The sequence below is a fragment of the Seriola dumerili genome, unplaced genomic scaffold (genome assembly GCF_002260705.1).
Source record: "Seriola dumerili isolate Sdu_G_001 unplaced genomic scaffold, Sdu_1.0 BDQW01000322.1, whole genome shotgun sequence".
NCBI classification, from domain to species: domain Eukaryota; kingdom Metazoa; phylum Chordata; class Actinopteri; order Carangiformes; family Carangidae; genus Seriola; species Seriola dumerili.
This window is the reverse complement of record NW_019174577.1, coordinates 1,959,022-1,977,897: the sequence shown is the minus strand read 5'-3', so window position 1 is coordinate 1,977,897 and position 18,876 is coordinate 1,959,022. Positions and strand designations below refer to the sequence as shown.

General features: G+C 39.5%; 1 protein-coding gene across 5 annotated transcripts in view; it reads left to right on the top strand.

Moving 5' to 3' along the window:
* LOC111232153 (choline transporter-like protein 5-B) overlaps positions 1-18,876 on the top strand; it is a 48,897-nt gene that overhangs the window by 10,233 nt on the left and 19,788 nt on the right. For 3 of the 5 annotated variants that reach the window (XM_022759533.1, XM_022759532.1, XM_022759530.1), the window contains exons 2-21: positions 3,676-3,724; positions 8,091-8,164; positions 10,378-10,462; positions 10,775-10,859; positions 10,987-11,100; positions 11,868-11,928; positions 12,034-12,157; positions 12,714-12,746; positions 14,086-14,169; positions 14,554-14,666; positions 14,881-15,012; positions 15,265-15,364; positions 15,463-15,555; positions 15,911-15,998; positions 16,644-16,906; positions 17,231-17,325; positions 17,411-17,514; positions 17,648-17,721; positions 18,078-18,148; positions 18,663-18,751. In XM_022759533.1, the coding sequence (XP_022615254.1) occupies positions 3,676-3,724; positions 8,091-8,164; positions 10,378-10,462; positions 10,775-10,859; positions 10,987-11,100; positions 11,868-11,928; positions 12,034-12,157; positions 12,714-12,746; positions 14,086-14,169; positions 14,554-14,666; positions 14,881-15,012; positions 15,265-15,364; positions 15,463-15,555; positions 15,911-15,998; positions 16,644-16,906; positions 17,231-17,325; positions 17,411-17,514; positions 17,648-17,721; positions 18,078-18,148; positions 18,663-18,751 (1,931 nt within the window). The remainder of the gene's footprint in view (positions 1-3,675; positions 3,725-8,090; positions 8,165-10,377; positions 10,463-10,774; positions 10,860-10,986; positions 11,101-11,867; positions 11,929-12,033; positions 12,158-12,713; positions 12,747-14,085; positions 14,170-14,553; positions 14,667-14,880; positions 15,013-15,264; positions 15,365-15,462; positions 15,556-15,910; positions 15,999-16,643; positions 16,907-17,230; positions 17,326-17,410; positions 17,515-17,647; positions 17,722-18,077; positions 18,149-18,662; positions 18,752-18,876) is intronic. The other 2 variants (XM_022759534.1, XM_022759531.1) reach the window with 1 other exon arrangement.

The following is an 18,876-nucleotide window of genomic DNA, read 5'->3' as shown; positions in this document are numbered from 1 at the left end:
CGTCAGTTGGCAGGGGACCATGTTGCCTGTTGGTCCTCTTGCTGGACATTCTGGCAGGCGCCACAACCCCAAACAGTAGGCTGATGATCAAGAAACCACTGACATGATTCTGAAAAAAGCTCCGCTCCCTGACACTCACTGCACCACAATCTGTCCTCTCGCCACTGGCTCCCCTTGATCTCAGTGTGATTCAGCTTGCACACGCCATATGGACTAACCTGGTTTTACCACAACTGCTCCTCCTCCGTGGAGACCTGCAAGCATTTTTAATATTCACGCAACCTAGAAAGATCAATGAAAGGATTTCTTTAAAGTCTATGTATATTCAGCTTATATTGGACCCAGTCTAGTAGTGAGCTATGTATCTTCCTCACCCCCAGCAGCTGTACCTCTAATTAGCTCTGATATGAGTAAATGTGATATAGCCTGCTGGCCAAGAAGCTGTAGCAACAACCACTGGGATATTAAAGCGATTGGAGGCAACTTAGGCCACAACACAGAGGAATGGTTCAACTCGGTCAGTTCACGGTACGCAGTTGCTGACTTTAGAAGGCCCAAATTAGAATCTGAGTGGTATGGAGCTGTCTTCAATTCACATGTTTAAACTAAATGTAAGTTGGAATGTCTGACCCTGGTTCTTGGCTTTTGACTCATTCAAGCTTTTTAGTTGTAGTTGGTCAGTTAACAGCATGGTTCATGGTCCCTCTTTGTGTTTTAACTATTAAAAAAAAACTATCAGTTATAACTGTCTCAAGCTGTATTATTATAGCAGGTTATGTGTATGATATATAATTTCTGCGTTTTTGTATGAGCTCTGTCCTCAACTTAGGTATAATACAGAGTAGCATCCTCTTACATTCAATGCCAGTGCCCTGCAAATGCTGCAGTGAGCACCTGGTCTAGTGACATTGTGTCCTTGGCTCAGGAATTTACACACTTAACCCGGAGCATCTCCCATTTTTAGCCCTGAAACAAGTGAGTGACTTTCAGTGACAACCAAACAGATGGCTGTAAAGTAAGCTTTTTAACAGCAAGGACAAAAGAAAAAGGGACATGGAGCCTCTCATATCAAATACCTTTTTAAAGCAAGGTTAGTAGCCCACGCAAGTGGTCATACTGTAATTACACCTCCAGTGCATGTTAAGGAATGTCCTTGTGATTCAGCAGGTTCACATGGTCCCATGTAGTCATGAGACCAGCAAGTGGTTCAAAGCTGAATTTGTAACCTTTGACACATGCGCCCCTTCATCTGCCATAATTCTTGACCATTTGCAATATACAGCTTGTAAGAATGAACAGAAATGGAGAGATGTGAAAATACCAACTCACTTCAACACAAGTGAATTTCCTGGTCCTGGCAGTTTTTTGCTGCTGACTATGCAGCTTAAGCACACCTCATGGGTGAGCTGCTTTCTCAGACATTATTTGGCTGTTGGCCCAGAGATTTGGCATCTCTATCCTTCAGACCACTACTGCTGCAGCAGAGAAACAACAGCAGGGAAATGAATGTATGCACATAAGGGTGTAAAATGGAATCTTGAAAATGATTTTACCAGGTAACTATTTTTATGGAGTAAGTACAGTATGCTGCCAGGGTTTGGAGTGCCTTTGGACCTCGTTAAAGTACTCATAACTGAGAAGATTTTTTTTTCCATGAATATATACTGTACATATGCATTTACAAATGTGTGTATTATCTTTGGGCAGAAATATTGGCCCTTGAAACCTTTTTTGGTACAGCACAAACAAATTTCACTACGGCCAAGCAATTGCCAGTTGTAGGAACTCACTCGCTCACTCAGGTATGCATAGCTGGCAGCGTGTGAAAAGCAGCTGCCAAGGTTTACTGTGCTGAATCAGTTACGTTTCTAGGCAGAGAGGGGAATTTTTTGTATGTATTTGTTGTACTACAGGGTTTCTGATATTGCAGCTGCTGCCAATTGACATCTAAACTACAGTAACTGCATCCAGGCAGTACAGACTTAAGATCACCAAGCTATAATAAATATGTAAACACAAAAATGAGTCATCAAAATGTTTATAATCTCAACTGAAAAAAAGACATGAGGGACTTTTTTTCCCCGTAAGTGTTGCTTTTTACTTTGTCCTTAATTATAATATTTTGACTGACCACAATTCTTTTTTCACTCACAATAATCAGCCATGCTTCTTTCACTCCACACAGATGGATATCACTTGCTGTTCATAATGTCATTACCATTACCATAGTAAATTTGTTAGAGATAAAAAATAAGACTCCAATGTTTATATTGTAGTGATTTTAATGCTTGTTATGGCCAATTACTACATTTAACCATTTACTGACTTTTACACTCAGATAAAATAAAAACTGTTCATTCTTGTACTGAAGACAGGTTAGACCAGTAACCCTATCCAGTTAATTTTCTCTGGTACAGGCATTACTGTACTGTAACTGTACTAAAACACACAGAGAGCTATAAGAAGAAGCTAGCTTGGTATTCTTAGTACGGACATCATAACAGAGGCGAAAAGACAAACTCCTAGTAGCTACACATTAGGACACAACTATTGTGGGTCCAGATGTTTTTGGTCAATCAGATTAGCTGAATGCTGACTTGACATGAGTGGACAATGTGATTGCTGGTTTCTAGTTAGACTGTTATGTGTTTGTTGCCTGAGTTATTGATAGGCCTTAGCTGCTCAGACTCAGAGCCCAACATCTACCAATTGTGGCTGCAGAGACTGCTATTGCTGCTGCTCAGCAAAAGTTGCATACTCTTTCTTTAAATTTAGACGCAAAATGTTATAGTACACTCAGAACAGGCCTGTCACATTTGCATGTGCATAGCGCAATGCACTCATTCCTCACATTTTTAGAGGCGATGGTGGCTTGTACGTCTCTCAGCAGGCTCAGTTCGGAAAATGGGCAGATGGGAGATAGGCCCACTCATGCTGCCCCTAAGTCTGCCCCAGCTGCTTGGCGATATTACGCTCCATGTGTGATGATTAATAGGTCCTCAGGAACACATTGTACTTAGTTTCAACTGAGGTAGAGATTACTTTGGCACCAAATAAGCAGCCAATGATGAATGCAAATGCATGTGCTCTGTCACACCTACAAGCGTATGTAGTTAGCACAGTCGAAGTTAGCCCCTTGGGTGTGAATGATGATGCTTGCAACTGTGATGCAGTATTTACTCTGCTGGGTCAAATGGGGAATCTTCACTGTGACCCAGTTAAGCTGTTTGGCTTAAAAGTTGTTAAAATGATTTATTATATTTCCATATAAGGTACACTGTTTTTGCGTTTACAGCTCTAGTTTAGGATGATCATCCCTCTTCCTCTCAGTCCTGCTAGGAGACCTGCACTGTGAAATGACCTAGTTAGCTTGCGAATTGAATGGCACAGCAGGTTAACTTGTGATACTTGACTTGTATATGGTATCAGTGTAATGAAATGTCATAAATGTTTAGATAAATTAGATGCGTCTCATCTATGTTTCCTTTTGCTCCAAGAAAGCAAAAACATCATAAAAACAATCTTTTATCTCACTCTGTTGGTGAGCCAGATATTAGTCCGTGCAGTTTGCTGTTATGTCATCTATATGCACTCTGTCATTGAACTGTAATTGTTTCTTTTGATTATGCCATGCTCATGTTCTCTAATACTGTCCATACTCTTCTTGTCTTATAGGTGAGCCACGCAAGTTCGACCCAAACTTCAGAGGGCCTGTTCATAACAGGTACTACATGTACTCATCACCACCTTTTACAAATATGTTAACATACATTTGAAAGACATTTTGTCATCATACACTAAAGATGGAATTTTATTCACTTGCATTGTATTAAACTGGATGCAGAAATCTCAAGACACCAATAGTACTCTGTAAGAAAATATGGTTTTTGTAATTTGTGTGAACTGACCCTTTAATCACGTCATTATCTTCCAACATCTGATTCGTACATGTGTATAGATTTTTACCCATTGCATAATCTCTTTGGCACACACCACCGTCAGGGTGCTGATAGATCGATCACTTGTCATGTTATGTTAATAAAGATTGAGGCCGAGTGCTGGCAGCTCTCTCCACTCCACCACACAGATCAATGGCCATAAGTCAAGCTGGTGGCTGGACTTAGCCCAATGACACACATTATTAACCAGCCAGATGCACCAAAAACAGATGTAGTCCCCACATCACAGGGCCTATTACAGGGAGATAATGAAATGTCTCCTGTTTGTCAACCAGCAGCACAGTAGCACTGCAGTCTGCTATCTGCCTCAGGAGACCTACAGCTCTTTACACGTCACAGTTAGTTACCATTTGCGTTGATTTGATTTGAAATGTTTGTTTAAAAATAGTGTTTAAAAAGCAGTAGCTTATAATACGATTGATCGAAACGAACTGACACACATAAAAGTGTGTTAAAACTACTCAAACATTAATATTTGTTTATAGTTGTTAGGACCATACCTTCATTTATAAACTGTATAATATCATAAAATACAATTCAAAGGATGTCATAAGTTTCGTTATAATTTTGGGACTTAAAATTTCACATGCCTAAAAAGATTAGAAAATCTTAAAGTAAATATAAAAAAAAATGTTGGTGCTTAACGCATGTGGTCCACCATATTAAGGAACACAAAACCATAAACTTTAGGTTGGAAATTTTCCCTCCAAAAATGACTATATGGCATTTGTGAAAATAAGTTTAGAATTTAATAATAAATTTTAACCATTTTAGCCACCTTGATTTAGTACAGTGAAGAGCACAATTTTGCAATAAAGCAAAATCCCTCTAGGCACTCACCACAGGCTTTTTTTGATGATTTAGTAATTTTCTGAGGTAACGCAGGCTCTTATCTCTTTTATGTTCAGTGTCAGTTTGGCAGGCTGCTGTGAAGGCATGTTTCAGTCCTCCTGCGTCTCTTTATCCCACCCTCTCCAGTCCATTTCACTGCTACAGCTGGGTGAAGGCACCAAGGATACTTTGATGTTTCTGTGGCTCAGAGGCTTTTTCTTAATGAGAACTGGGAGAGAACCGACTCTGTGGTCGTCTTGTTTTCATCCAAGTTCAATGCCTAAATGAAGTAACTGTATCTGTTATTAAGCAAGTCCTCTCAAGGCCAAACAGAAGTGGATACAGCGTAGTGTTAATTCAAACTGGCTTCAGCTATAAACAATGTAATGCACACAATCGGTGTCAAAAATATATACTAGGGCAGTATACTATAACTACACTATCACATTGCAATGTGATAATGCTTCTTGTAGTGGTCTGAGTGTCAGAGTGCAGTTCATTATAATTGCACACTCGCAAACAAATGTAACTATAAATCAGCTGTTCTCTCCCTTCACAGTATGTGTGACAGCTTACCTAAAAGAGGCTTGTATTTGTCATGAAAGCTGCTCACTTGAGCTGATTTCCCTCTTGACTCTTGTGACCGTGAGAAAAACCCTTTGTGTGCAAATCTGGCCCTCCAAATATCCCTTCCTGTTCATGTCTTGTTATAAAGCAGGGACAGTCTGGCAGATTCACACCACAATGGCACCCACGCTATTCTGTGGCACTGCTGCCATCTGTGTCACCTTGGCTCCTGCAGAGTATCAGCCTTGCAAATATAACACTGACACAAAAGTTTCTCATTGCACTGACAAAGCTTTCCATGATGATTTTTTTTCTTTCGAAGCATCACTGTCTGCCAGTACAGTTCACAAACAGGGCAATGCTTTGGTAACTGTTTATGTGTGTTTAAGTGACAACTAAGGAGTTCTGAGGTTTGGGAGTGAGGCCAGGTAGGAGTCCGCATAGATTTGCAGACTGCCTATATTTTGGATCTGCCTTGCAGTCCATGTGGCCTGCTTTCCTGCGATAAGACAACAAAACAGAATTGTTTTCACTCTCCTCACTTTGTCAGCATTCCCTTCCACACTCACCTTTGCATGCCTCAAAGCCGACTTTTATTAGCACCGTGGTGTTGTGTTTGCACTTTGTCTTAATAATGCAGTCGTCTATACGAGGCAGTTGTGAAACAAGACAGCAACTCTCATTACAGTTGAGGAGAGGCAAGGTCTGCTTTACACTCCCACCCCTCAAATATTTCCCTCTAATTACCTAGGATGTGAGGCTGAGTGATAGCTAACCTATCTGCTATCTAGTATAGAGAGGAATTTGAAAACAAGTAATGCAGTCATCGCCAAGGCAACCCAGATAGCTCTTCCCCTTGCTCTTTTTGAATGAAATGAAATGGTATTCCCTTGTCTCCCTTTGTAAATAATATGCCCAATATCAGCAACAGCTTGGCTGGTTGTGCGGCAGGTTGTCTTTACACTCTGAGCGTAGAGTGTCATTGTAAAACTGTGGCTGTCTTCATCAGGCAGAGCTGTGGCCACTTAGGCTGCCTTTGTTTCTCTATTATCTCCAAAAAAATAATGGTTTACACCTTGATATGGTTCACAACTCCCTAAGCATTTTTTCATATAACAACCAACAACCTTTTAGTCTATCGTCATCAAATGTTGTGTATTAGAGGTTTCAGCTGATGTTGGAATATATGCCTGAAGATACAGAGCTGATGGTCTGTGGGTCTGTTACCATCAGCTCCAAACATGCTGTCCAGGTTATGAGTGGAGAATATCACATTTTGAATTTGCAGGTATAAAGTCTTAATGTAATTCAGATAAGAGTGGCGATAGTGGAATCATCATCTTCTGAAATGAGAAACGAGGAGTATTAATAGTCCTGCTGGGATAAGAAAAACTCCCAATCCTCCATATTGCTAAGTTCAGGAAACCAATCTACCAGAGCAGCCTGTTAACATAGATTGCAAGCTTTACTGCAGTTATTAATGCAGGACCATGAAAATATCTCTTAATTGCAGCTGTACTTGTTAACAGTCCATGATAATTTGCAGTGCAAGCTTTAGTTAAACAGCTGACCCTAAATCTAAGCGGATACACTGAAAATGCAGTTGAAATCATTATGTTTGTTAATAAAAGTGCATTTAAAATAAATGTGTTTGCATCTTAATATAAATGCATTAGTGCTTGTATAAGCACTTTTTTATCCCTCTTAGTATGGGTTGATCCTTCAGCTGATGTCCTCTCAGTGGATCAGTGCTCTCTTGACCGTTAATCATGAAATGATATTTAGAGACTTAAAAGCAACACACGTGCTGTCTATATAGAACAATGTAACGATGCTGCATGCAAAACAAGGACAATCCACTCCTCAAAGAACTACACAAAGAAAACACTGTTACATCTCTGAGCCCAGGCCTCTGTTTGACCTTGGTTTTGCTTCTCTGGATGAAAGAGAAGGGCTGAAAGCTGAAGGAAATGAGGGTGTCAATTTAATTTGTGTAGCATAAAGTGTTAGGAGGAGGGTACGCATTTCCCTTATACACATGTCCACTTTGCACAGGGGATTGAACTTGGCTTTATTCAAGGCTGGGCTCAGTGCTTATAGTCTGAATAGTTTTGAAAGAGGGCTAAGAAGGGGCTGGACTGACAGCTTCTCTCAGGGTGGAAAGGAGGGGAAGAAAGCTTGTTATGAGAGAGACAGTGAAGAAGGATTGAGAGAGAGAGAGAGAGAGAGAGAGAGAGAGAGAGAGAGGCTGCTTTAAACCATCAGACTAAGACTGCTGTGGAGAGGCAATGTTCAAAAAGCTGTCTCTGTGCCTGTGGGACAGAATTCTGGGGGGATTCAGAGTCTCATTAGAAAGTCAGAAGAGCTCTACTACAGTTTCTCTAAAAAAAAAAAAAAAGAATAAAAACAGTATACAGATGACACCTTGTCATGCTTGGTTGCAAGTACTGCACCCAGATATAGATCTCAGATGCACTTGCCATAGAGCAGCTACTGTATGTCATAATTACCAACAACGAAATGGTTAAACATATAATATACAATATTTTTTCTCATTCAGGTGAGGTGAATTACAAATTCTCCCTCCAGACACATTGCTAAATGACTTAACTCATGATTCAGTTTTGGACAACAAAAAAAACAACAACCAACCATATTAAATAACCTTATTTCTCTCGTAATCTTGTTTTCACATACATGTCTCATTTGTCCGCACACATTTTTCTTTTCCAGGAGCTGCACTGATGTGGTTTGCTGTGTTATCTTTGTCATTGTCATCCTCGGCTACATCGCTCTGGGAACCGTGGGTGAGTTTGACACATTGCTGCTGATCACACAAAGTTTCATTATGACACACAACCACACACACAAACATAGACATGCACAGCAGGGATGATATGTTCTGGTCTGGAAGTGTGAATTGCTCATTTATCTTGTCCTGCCTGGTTGTGCAATTCAAAATATCCAGCATTTAGAATGAATGGAAAGGATGCGCTCTGCATGTTTGTCTGACAATAATTTGACAACATATTTGTTTACCATAAACAAAATGGACCTGCTTCTCTCCACAGGAAACACTAACACTTATAGAGAATACAAGCTGTTTTTTTTTGTTTGTTTTGTTTTTTGTTTCAATTTTTTTTGTGAGTTGGTTTGACTTGACATAATTTCATTGCGGTTTCCTCAACAAAATGGCCTATTGTTAAAAGTGTGGGGGAGTTGAGAAATGTAGCTCCCCCAGAGAATTGGCTATTATTTTAATAAGTAGGAGTCTCACCACAACATGCAGCTGGTAGGGTACTGTAGTTGTGTCTTGACTCGATGTGATTGTGTTAGTGAAGCTTGTGAATCTCCCCATCTGCTCTCCTTAACTGTCTTTCTTGTTCTTTACCCTTTTCTCCCTTTCTCCCTTCTTCTCGGTTTTATCTTTTTCCTTCAAATTTTTTGCCTGTCTATCTACTCTTATTTCTTTCTCTTTCTTTTTATCACTCTGCCTCTTTTCTTTACCCATTTCTCATACAAAAACATATTTTGATTTATTTCCAGCACACCTGACCGCACATCCCTTTTCTCCCTCTTTCACACAAATAAGGGGAAAATGATGTCCCACTACTGTTATGAAAGTGCCATTCGTTGCCAGCTTGTTGTCATTGGAATCACATCTCAGTCTGGGCAAGGGAAAGACTTAATGTTTTCCAATCATTTAAGAAGAGCAGGAGTCATGACAATAGATGTGACTTCAAATAGACACTGACACATCTGCAATCAGCTGAAGAAGTTGCTGTTCTTTATGCATAATTTTTCAGTTTCATCATCCTTGTTGTGTCAAAGACTTGTAAAATGCCTATGTTTTGCTGTCTCACATTGAGCACAATCCTTCATTGAGTGGCAAGGTGAAAGGCCTTAATACCATGTTGTTCAGGTTGGGCAAACAAATGAAACACTAGAATTGCTTAGTAAATTGAACTTCAGGGTTACTGCTACTCCTATCTAGAGAAACAAAACAAATTAAACTGGATTGATTTTTTTTTTTTTTTTTTTTGTGTGTGTGTAGATGTTTCTTCTCAATTAATATGCATTCATGCAATCCTCCAAATAAATTCCCTTGTTGTCTTGTTAATTGTGTTGCTTATTTTTTGTCCTTGCTTTGTACCAGGAGAGACACATGACTTTGGCCTGATGCGCTCACAGAATTCAGGAATCGTATTGATTTAAGCAGGAACCTCTTTGACCCAGCTCTGCTTTAATAGTGATGCAATGCTTGTCCTTAAGTAGCAGGTCATTTTCTCTCTTTGATAAAAAAAACTGCACAAGCTGTCTGATTTACACACTCCAAGACTGGCATCAACATGTGTCTCAGTTGATTAGACCACAAGTGGACAGCTCTAAGTTCGTCACTTCACACCTGGCATTAAAATGCATCTGTCATCATCTGGAGTGGACTTGTGATCGGATCTCACTTCCTTGTTCCTTATGCAAATATACACATATGTGTTGTTGTTTTTAACCAGTCAGACTGTGACAGACAGGTCTGTTATTAATGTGTTTGATATAAAGAGATCAGGGGCAAGGGTGGGCTGAGCAGATCATTGTAATGCACACAGCTCTACGATCACGTAAGATTTTAGCCATTTGAAATAGTAAAATATTTTTGGTTCATTAAGAAACTGTGGCGGGACTAAACAGACTTTGGCAGAGGATGTCAATTGAGTAGACAGTCCTTCAGTGTGGCCCGGGACGAATTTGCGTTCACACTGCTAAAAGAATGCGGCCACATGTGGCCCAGACCACCTCCGAATGTGCTGTGAGCGATCTCAAATGCGCCCTCCATGTGTCTTGGGTGCGTTCACACCTGTACTTAGAGCTGTCCACTTGTGATCGGATCACCCAAGACGGATGTTAATGCCAGATCTGAACAGGGTCAGAGAGTGTACATGTCTAGTATGGCCTCACATGTTAAAATTCATGCTGTTCAAACAAAAAAAAACAAACAAAAAAAACTGTTTTGCTCTGTTTTCAGCCTGGATCCATGGCGACCCCAGGAAGGTCGTCTATCCAACCGACAGCCACGGTCAGTTCTGTGGCCAGAAGAACACCCCCAATGCGTAAGTGGAAAAATATCTGCTTCCTGAATTATTGTACAGTGGAGTAATTGTGTTCTTCAAATTATCTCTTAGCTTTCCATTGTTATCTTTACACATATAAAAGGCTTTGACCACAATACATGGAGATGATTTGTGTTTAATTAGTGTGTGTGTGTGTGTGTGTGTGTGTGTGTGTGTGTGTGTGAGTGAGTGAGAGTGTGAGTGAATGCTTGCTGATAAAACATTGCACAGTAATGAACTGATTTCTCACTGTTCTGAATCTGTCTAATCTCTGACTCCTCTCCTTGTCCTCATCGTCATTTGTCTCCACAGAAACAAAGCCATATTATTCTACTTCAACATGTTGAAATGTGCCAATCCTGCAGTTTTAATTAACCTCCAGTGCCCTACAACCCAGGTAAGAGACTGAATGAAGCCCCTTCTAGCAGTGCAGTTTATAATGCTTTTCTTCCAACTTTATCTCCATGCTTGATTATGCAAGATTGATGGGCTTTCTCATTAAGAAGATGTGTTGCCCCCTCCAGCTCTGTGTCTCCAAGTGCCCTGACAGATTTGACACTCTCCCTAATGCATGGAAAACCAATAAGTGGGAATATTACAAGCAATTCTGCAAGCCAGGCTTCGTGATCGGCAGTAAGGTGAGAGATGGTGATTAGAGGTCTGTTTTGTGTTTTTTTTCTCATGTACTTTGGTTCTGAGTTCCAATTTGTCTCTTCCTTCAGGCAGATACTGTACATGTGTAGCAGGTCCCCATAATTTTAGAGAGACAGAGTTTAGACCCATTTCTTCTGTAGGAAAAACACTTGATTAAATATAATTTTATTAAAAAAGTCACCCTGGTATCGCTTTTAAACAAAAAATAATGCATCCCTAGATTTCATCAGCTTTATCTGTACAGTCCTTATAGTGACGCGCTTATTTGAATGTGCTTTGAGAGACAGGCGGATGTGAGTTAGCAGCTACTGATGCACATCACAGCCCCGTTCTCTTAGCTGGCAGCAGTTCAGTGACAGTGACGTTAGCATGATGGTGTGTAAAGATCAGAAAGTGAGGTGGTGTGTGGGAGCACCTAACAGCTCAGTCATACTGTTTGAACTGAATCATCGATTTCCCTTCCAACATTATCACAAGTATGACAGTGTTACATCAGACAGGATTTAGTCCTACTCTGTCTCATCTGACTCCTTTGTCTTGTTCAGGAATAGTGATATTGATAACGCCAAAGTTATAATCGCTGAACATTAAATGTTGCTAAAGTAAGATTTTTATTATTGTGTAAACTGGAACCATTACTGTTGTTGTAGGCCATACTGGTGAATGGAAAGATTAGTGTTGAATGAACGGTTAGAGATAAATCTATTGTTTTCAGTTGTTTGAATCATCATCTCCTTTATCTCCCTTTCAGTCAGTGACAGAAGTCATGCGGGATGAAGACTGCCCATCTATAATTGTGCCAAGCAGACCTTGTAAGTGACTCCGAAGCCCATTAAAAACAGTGACACACAATAGCTCATTATTTGTTTGACAAGCTACTAAAAGCAAAAACTTTTTTTTTTTAAAATGTCTTTCAGTCCTTCAGCGGTGCTTCCCTGATTTCATTACGAGAAATGGACTTTTAACCGTAGCCAATCAGACCATGTTCAGAGATGGTGACAATAATGAGAGAAGTGTCAGCGACCTCAAAGATGCTGCCAAGTAAGTCCCGCTTCCCTGCAACGTGAATGTCTTTCCTTGTTGTTGAACTAGTTAAGTTATACAAGTAGTAAAGTCACAGACAGTACATTACACTGAGAATTGTCATTCTTGTTGTAAAATAATATGCATAATAATATACCCCGTAAAATAAAGTGTTGTAAACTTTTATACTGTCAATAGGGCTGCCAACTCTGCACCCAAAGAGTTCTGGACTAATTTTAAAGGGTAGGACAAGTGGGCATGTCGCTCATGCCCAGGAATGTGTCCAACCACATTCAAAGTCATTTGCATGTGTATTGCATGAAAATGCAGCTTACCTACAAGTTCAAGAGTTAGAACCTCAGGGACACTTAGAAGCTTATAACAGCTGCTTTGTAACTTGATGCTGTCAACATGTAAATGCACTGAGCAAAGGTTGGACAGGCAGAGAAATCATGTATTTAAACCAGTGAGCTGATATTATAAATATACATGATTCTGTGTTTGATGTGATAAGCTTTTGTTTGCTCTGTTTTACCTGGAGATGTAATGTGCTTTAATGCTTTTCTTTTTGTAGCCAAGTAACCGCCATGCAGCAAGGAGTGGAAAGGTCTCAAAAATGATTTATTTCAGCTTTTTAACGTTGCCCACGCTGTAGTTGGTAGCTTTGTGGAGACTAACCCTCTGCTGTTCATCATGAAGAATCTGCAACTGCATCTCTCCACCTGCAACAGTGGAGAAGAATTAGGGCAAATTAATGAAATTGTTTGTGGCATTTATCTACCTGGTAACATCAAGTCAGAATACATACTTTCTGAATGGCTCTGCACAGCCTTTGTCAAATAAAATAAGTAATATAGTGCCCCCTGGTGGTCATTACGTTAGCTACTGTAAACTTGATATGAATGCAAGTTTGCATAATAGTGCTGGATATGAGCCAAACTCTTAGACATGGACAGGGTTTCAGTGACCTTTAGGCAGCTGAATTAGAGCTCTTCATCATAAGGTTGTTGTCAGAACTTCTTTCACTGCTGTGTTTGTCCCACAGAAATGTCAATGTGTCCTCTATCCCTCCTGTGTGTACTGTAGAGATTTATCTGAGTCATAGGGCAGTGTCTCTGCAGTCAAACCTTGCTGTAGTCATGTCCTGACTTTGTTACCAATGTTGTAGTTTCCCTTCTGTTGGTGTCAAGGCAAATTAAGCTTTTTAACCGAGGTGAGGAGCTGAACTTGGAGCTATCCTGTGCCAACTAATGGGCACATTAACATTCCATTTATTCCACACAAGTCTATTGTTTGTGATGTACAGATCTCTTCATCAGAGCCTGTTTCTCATTTCTGTTACCAGAGTTCTTTTAATTCACTGATAAAATTTGACAAGAAATATGTTTGGTTTCATGCAGAATCATTTGTCTTTGTTTGAAACTTTGTCTTTGCCCACCCCCAGGGAAAGTTTAAGTTAAGATCTCTAGATTGACTGAGTCATTTCAAGACTTAAAACTGCAATGAGTACTGTGAACAGAAATAAATGGGTTCTTGACCCAACATATCCATCACTAGATGCTCCTCTGTATCACGTTTAGTAACACGCTGCCATACCATTTCCCACCTTACTGTAGGAACTACTGCTCAATAGCGCTTCAGCAACACTAATGCTGTTTTGTGACTCTTTGATATGAAACTATTTTTTTCAAGACCCTCATAACCCAATAAGTGTCTCACAGAGCTGAGATTATCAAAAGCATTTTGAAACTGTATTCATCTTTGTTTCAAAGTGAGAGCTTTAAAGATAAATCAAATGTCAAAATGTTTTTGAGAAACCCTTGCAAACTCTGAGAGGCAGTAACACAAACCTGCCACGGTCCCCCTCTGCCTTCTTATTAAATCCCTTTTTTGTCACCTCTTCTCTTTCCCACTTTTTCCCATCTCACCTTGTTACTCTGTCACAGAGGTATCGCCAGTCTACTAAGTGCCAAAGAAGTTGGCATGAAGATCTTTGAGGATTATGCAAATTCCTGGATGTGGATCCTCACGTAAGAATGGCTGTAGCTTCTGCTGATTTTCATGTTTTCCCTGCTCTTTATGGATTATGTGCTCCTCGGTGGATAGAGAAAATTCTCTGACCCATCAGTGAAAGCAATGATGACGCTAATAAAAATCTTCACCCTGTAACTTTTATATGCAAATATTTCCTGCTGTCCTACCTTCTTGGCCTCAAACTGGTGCAATTTACAACAGCAGCCAATTCAGATATCACCAGATAAACTGCTATTTACAGAATATATTACTAAATAGATTGTTAAAGTCTACCTGAATTAATTTGTGGCAAAGCCTATTCATGGGATATCATCTGAAATGTATATTAATTTCTGGTCATTTCCCGGTGTTTATGTGTTTGTATGTGTGTGTTGTTGCAGTGGTCTGGTGATAACCATGGTAGTCAGTCTGCTGTTTATCCTGCTGCTGCGCTACACAGCTGGTGTGCTCCTGTGGCTCATTGTCTTCGGTGCCATCGCTTCTGTCGGCTATGGTGAGTATGCATCATAGACACTTACCCACATTGCCAGTGGCTATTATATACTTAGCACACATGTTGGAGATGTCGCCTGTTTTTGTTTTTTTTGGGTTTTTTTTTTACATTTGACTTTCTAACCTATCTTACTGTGAGCAATCCTGTTGTCATGGCAAATTGTAGAAAATTTAGAATTGCCTTAGATTTGTCGTTCTTTCTCTCTGTCTCTCAGGTATCTGGCACTGCTACTGGGAATACAGTACTCTGAGAGGGAAGCCAGGTTCTAACGTCACCATCTCCGATATCGGCTTTCACACAGACTTCAGCATTTACCTTAAGATCAGCGAGACGTGGCTCATCTTCAGTATGTTGTCATCTTCCACCATACCTTAACTCCACACTTTTCTATTTTATTATGTGAGCTTCACGTTACATAACACATGTCAGTTGTTTGTTCCCATTCAGTGTGGCTTGCACTGCCATGAATTTTTAGCATCAGTGATATAAATGAGTATTTTACTAACTTGGTTTTTAAATGCTGAAATGACATGTTAAAACATATTTGTTGTGCGTCCACTGATAATTATTATATTTAAATTTTGCATTTATTTTGTAGTGATCTCACTGTCAGTGATTGAGGCCATCATTGTGATTATACTGATATTTCTGAGGACGAGGCTGCGCATCGCTGTTGCATTACTGAAAGAGGGAAGCAAGTAAGAATGGATAAAAGCTTTGCTGACTCCTTAAAAATGAAATACTGTGTTTAACTGTTTTTTTCAAATATACAATGTTTAATCTCTGCTGTTTCTAGGGCCATTAGCTACATCATGTCCACTCTCTTCTACCCTATCATCACCTTTTTCCTTCTGGCCATCTGCATCGCTTACTGGGCTGTTACAGCAGTGTATCCTTACAACTGGGACACTAATGAACTGTTTGCTTCTTTCATGGAGCCTGTGATAGTTTTACTGTAGAAATGCTACATGAATTTAATTAAGATTCTCAGTAAACACATCGTGCAGTACAACTGTAGTGGATGTAGAAATTGGATAGTGTTTGGTGTATTATGTTTTTAAAAGCAAGAGCAAAATGGAAATTAGCTGTTGTTCTCGTGTCATACAACTCTGAATTATAAACAGTTAATTGTGGCGATAACTCAACATAGACAATTGTGTAAATAGCAGTTTACTTTAAGAAGTAGCAATTGTTGTGTGTAGGAAATTTCCATTTGTGTTGCCCTTAATTAGTCTACCCTTCAGCTTCTTAGCATCATCTGGTTATGCAGTCTATAGGGTCACACCTGCTGATGATAAATGCATGTACGCCAACCTCACATGCAATCCAAAGGTTAGCCCCACACACTCTTACACACTGAAGTTTATCTACTGATGAAATACTTTATCTGTCATCTATTTATTTTGCTCTGTTTTTTTTCAGAAAAATACCAGTGTCACTGATTCTGTGTTTGTAACTGAGTAATTTCTCTGTTACTTTTTGCTCTGTGAAATAATTTGTCAGTCAGATTCTTTCATCACATTCCACTGTAATCAGTGAAAGCAAGTGTAATAGCTTCTTTGTTGCCTAAGTAAAATCTGGTGAGAGCCATTAGCACCATTAGAATCAATATGCTGTAATGTAAAAAGAGTTTATATTAGTGGCTGACAGCTATGAATGCCTGTTTGACATATGTTAAATATCAGCCTGCCTGTCCTCCCTGGCTTTTGCATAGTAATGTGAGCTTTTAAAAGGATTGATACGCTATGTGGTCACACTGTTAAATAGATGCAGGATTACCTCAGAGCCATACACTGAGAAATGTTTCATTAGCATGCAAAACCAAGATTCAGAAGAGGAAAAACAGAACAGTAACACTAGTGTTTTTCAAATCACAGAAAAACTCTACCAGAGCTACTTGTCATGAATTAAGTCAAACAGAAATATTTAAGCTAATATTACATCACTGTCAATATTAAATCCGTTGCTTTCTTTTAGACCTTCAGTCAGACCAATATCACCAAAGTGTGCCCCGGGTCACAATGCATGTTCGCCTTCTATGGTGGGGAGAGTGTGTACCACCGCTACATTTTAGTCCTCCATCTGTGTAACCTGTTCGTGTTCCTCTGGCTCGTCAACTTTACCATCGCCTTGGGCCAGTGCACCCTGGCTGGGGCCTTTGCTTCCTACTACTGGGCCCTGAAGAAGCCAAACAACATCCCTACCTGCCCGCTTTACTCGTCATTTAGCAGAGCCATACGGTAGGGGGCAGCATGGACAGGGATATTATATTATTTTACAATGTATTAGATTTACAGTAGATTTTTTTTTTTTTTTTTTTTTTTTTTTTTTTTTGTACATGTTAGTGTTGTACCTGTGAAAATTCATTTGGGTCATATCTGCTTGTCTTATTAGTAACAGAATAAAAAGTAAGGAATTTCCCAACACAGGCATCGGATGAATCTGTTAAGAAGTTGATAGGCTTTTCTTTAGATTGTGTTCAATATAAAAAATGAAATTGAGTTTAACACACTCCCTACGCAAATATTCAGATCTACATTGTTCCATTTCATCTCGTGTCACAGTTATCACACAGGTTCCCTCGCCTTCGGTTCTCTGATCATTGCCGTGGTGCAGACGGTCCGAATTGTTCTCATGTACCTGGATCAGAAACTGAAAGGTAAGCTGTGACTGTTAAAGACACTGATATTCCAAAAATGTAATAATTATTCCAAGGATGATGTTGATGATTTATATTTTTCCAGGTTCTCAAAATGCCTGCGCTCGATACCTGCTTTGCTGCCTCAAATGCTGCTTCTGGTGCCTGGAACATTTCATCAAGTTTATAAACAGAAATGCATACATTATGGTGAGTTGTGGAGCATCTGCTTTTGACTGATATGTTGCAAGTATCTGTCAGCAGTTTTTAGTTGGCCTGGCTTGTACCTCAGTGTTTAATTACCCTCTGCTAAGCCTGATCTACCTTTTTTTCCCCCCAACAGATAGCAATATATGGGAAGAACTTCTGCACCTCTTCCAAGGACGCTTTCTTCCTCTTGATGAGGAATGTTATTCGGTAAGACCTTTTGTTATTTTTCTGTGTCAGCACCACATATCAAGGGTCAGAGTACAGATGATTTATTGGGTTTTCAAATTAATAAGTCTGTCAAGGTGCAAACATAACAAATAACATTTTGGCAAGGCAGTTATAAAAGTTGTGAATTTACTCTATACAATTAGGTGAAACAATCAAGAAATTCATGTCTAAAGAAATTGCAAATTTGTCCCTAATGTATTATGTATTTAATGATGTGTGCACTTTCATAGATTTCCCTTGAGTCTGTGTCTAAGTACATGACGGTGTCCTCTCCATTTCTCTGGTGTGTGTGTGTGTTTCCCCTCCACTCTGGCTCTTCTCTCACTCCTCTGTAGGGTGGCTGTCCTGGACAAGGTGACAGACTTCCTGCTCTTCTTGGGAAAACTGCTAATTTCAGGAAGTGTTGGTGAGTGTCATGTCACCTGCAGTGTATGAAGTGACATAAATCGTGGCATAGATGAAAAATTGCAGAGGGCACAGAATGAGAAGGACAATAAATCGTCTGATATTTTTTGAGATCAGTCCAATTTATGAGATTTTAATTTAAATATAAATCCAAATCAATCCTAGTAGTCAGCCCTAAAAGGCCCCTGTATAAAAAGATTGCTGTTTGTTTATGTATTATACTAACCACTTGCAGCAGCTTGCTATTTTTCCTTAGGTTTCACTAATGTGTGATTTATTGAACTGAATGTAGTAGAACAATTATGTATATTTGTAATTTCCTCTCACCAAATTATAACCTCTATACCTATAACCGCCTGTGTAAAAAGTCTGAGAAGAATTATTTTTGCTGTGTGTCAACTATATGTATCATAGGAAGGTGGTCCCAGACTGTATATACTATATAATATCACATCCTTTTTTTTAAATCTCTGCTTGTTATTTAGATATTTAGACTTTTTTTTATTGTTTTTCAGGTGTCCTTGCATTTTTCTTCTTCACACGTCAAATACCAGTCATTCAAGAGGAGGTGCCATCCCTTAATTACTACTGGGTGCCCCTTCTGGTGAGGATTTAAAATGTGGCTGGTTTTAATAAGTATTTGTACACAGAGTACTGAGACCAAGTCAGGTTACTTGAACAAATTGAGATATATTTGTATTCCGACTTGGTCTAATCACTGTGCACACA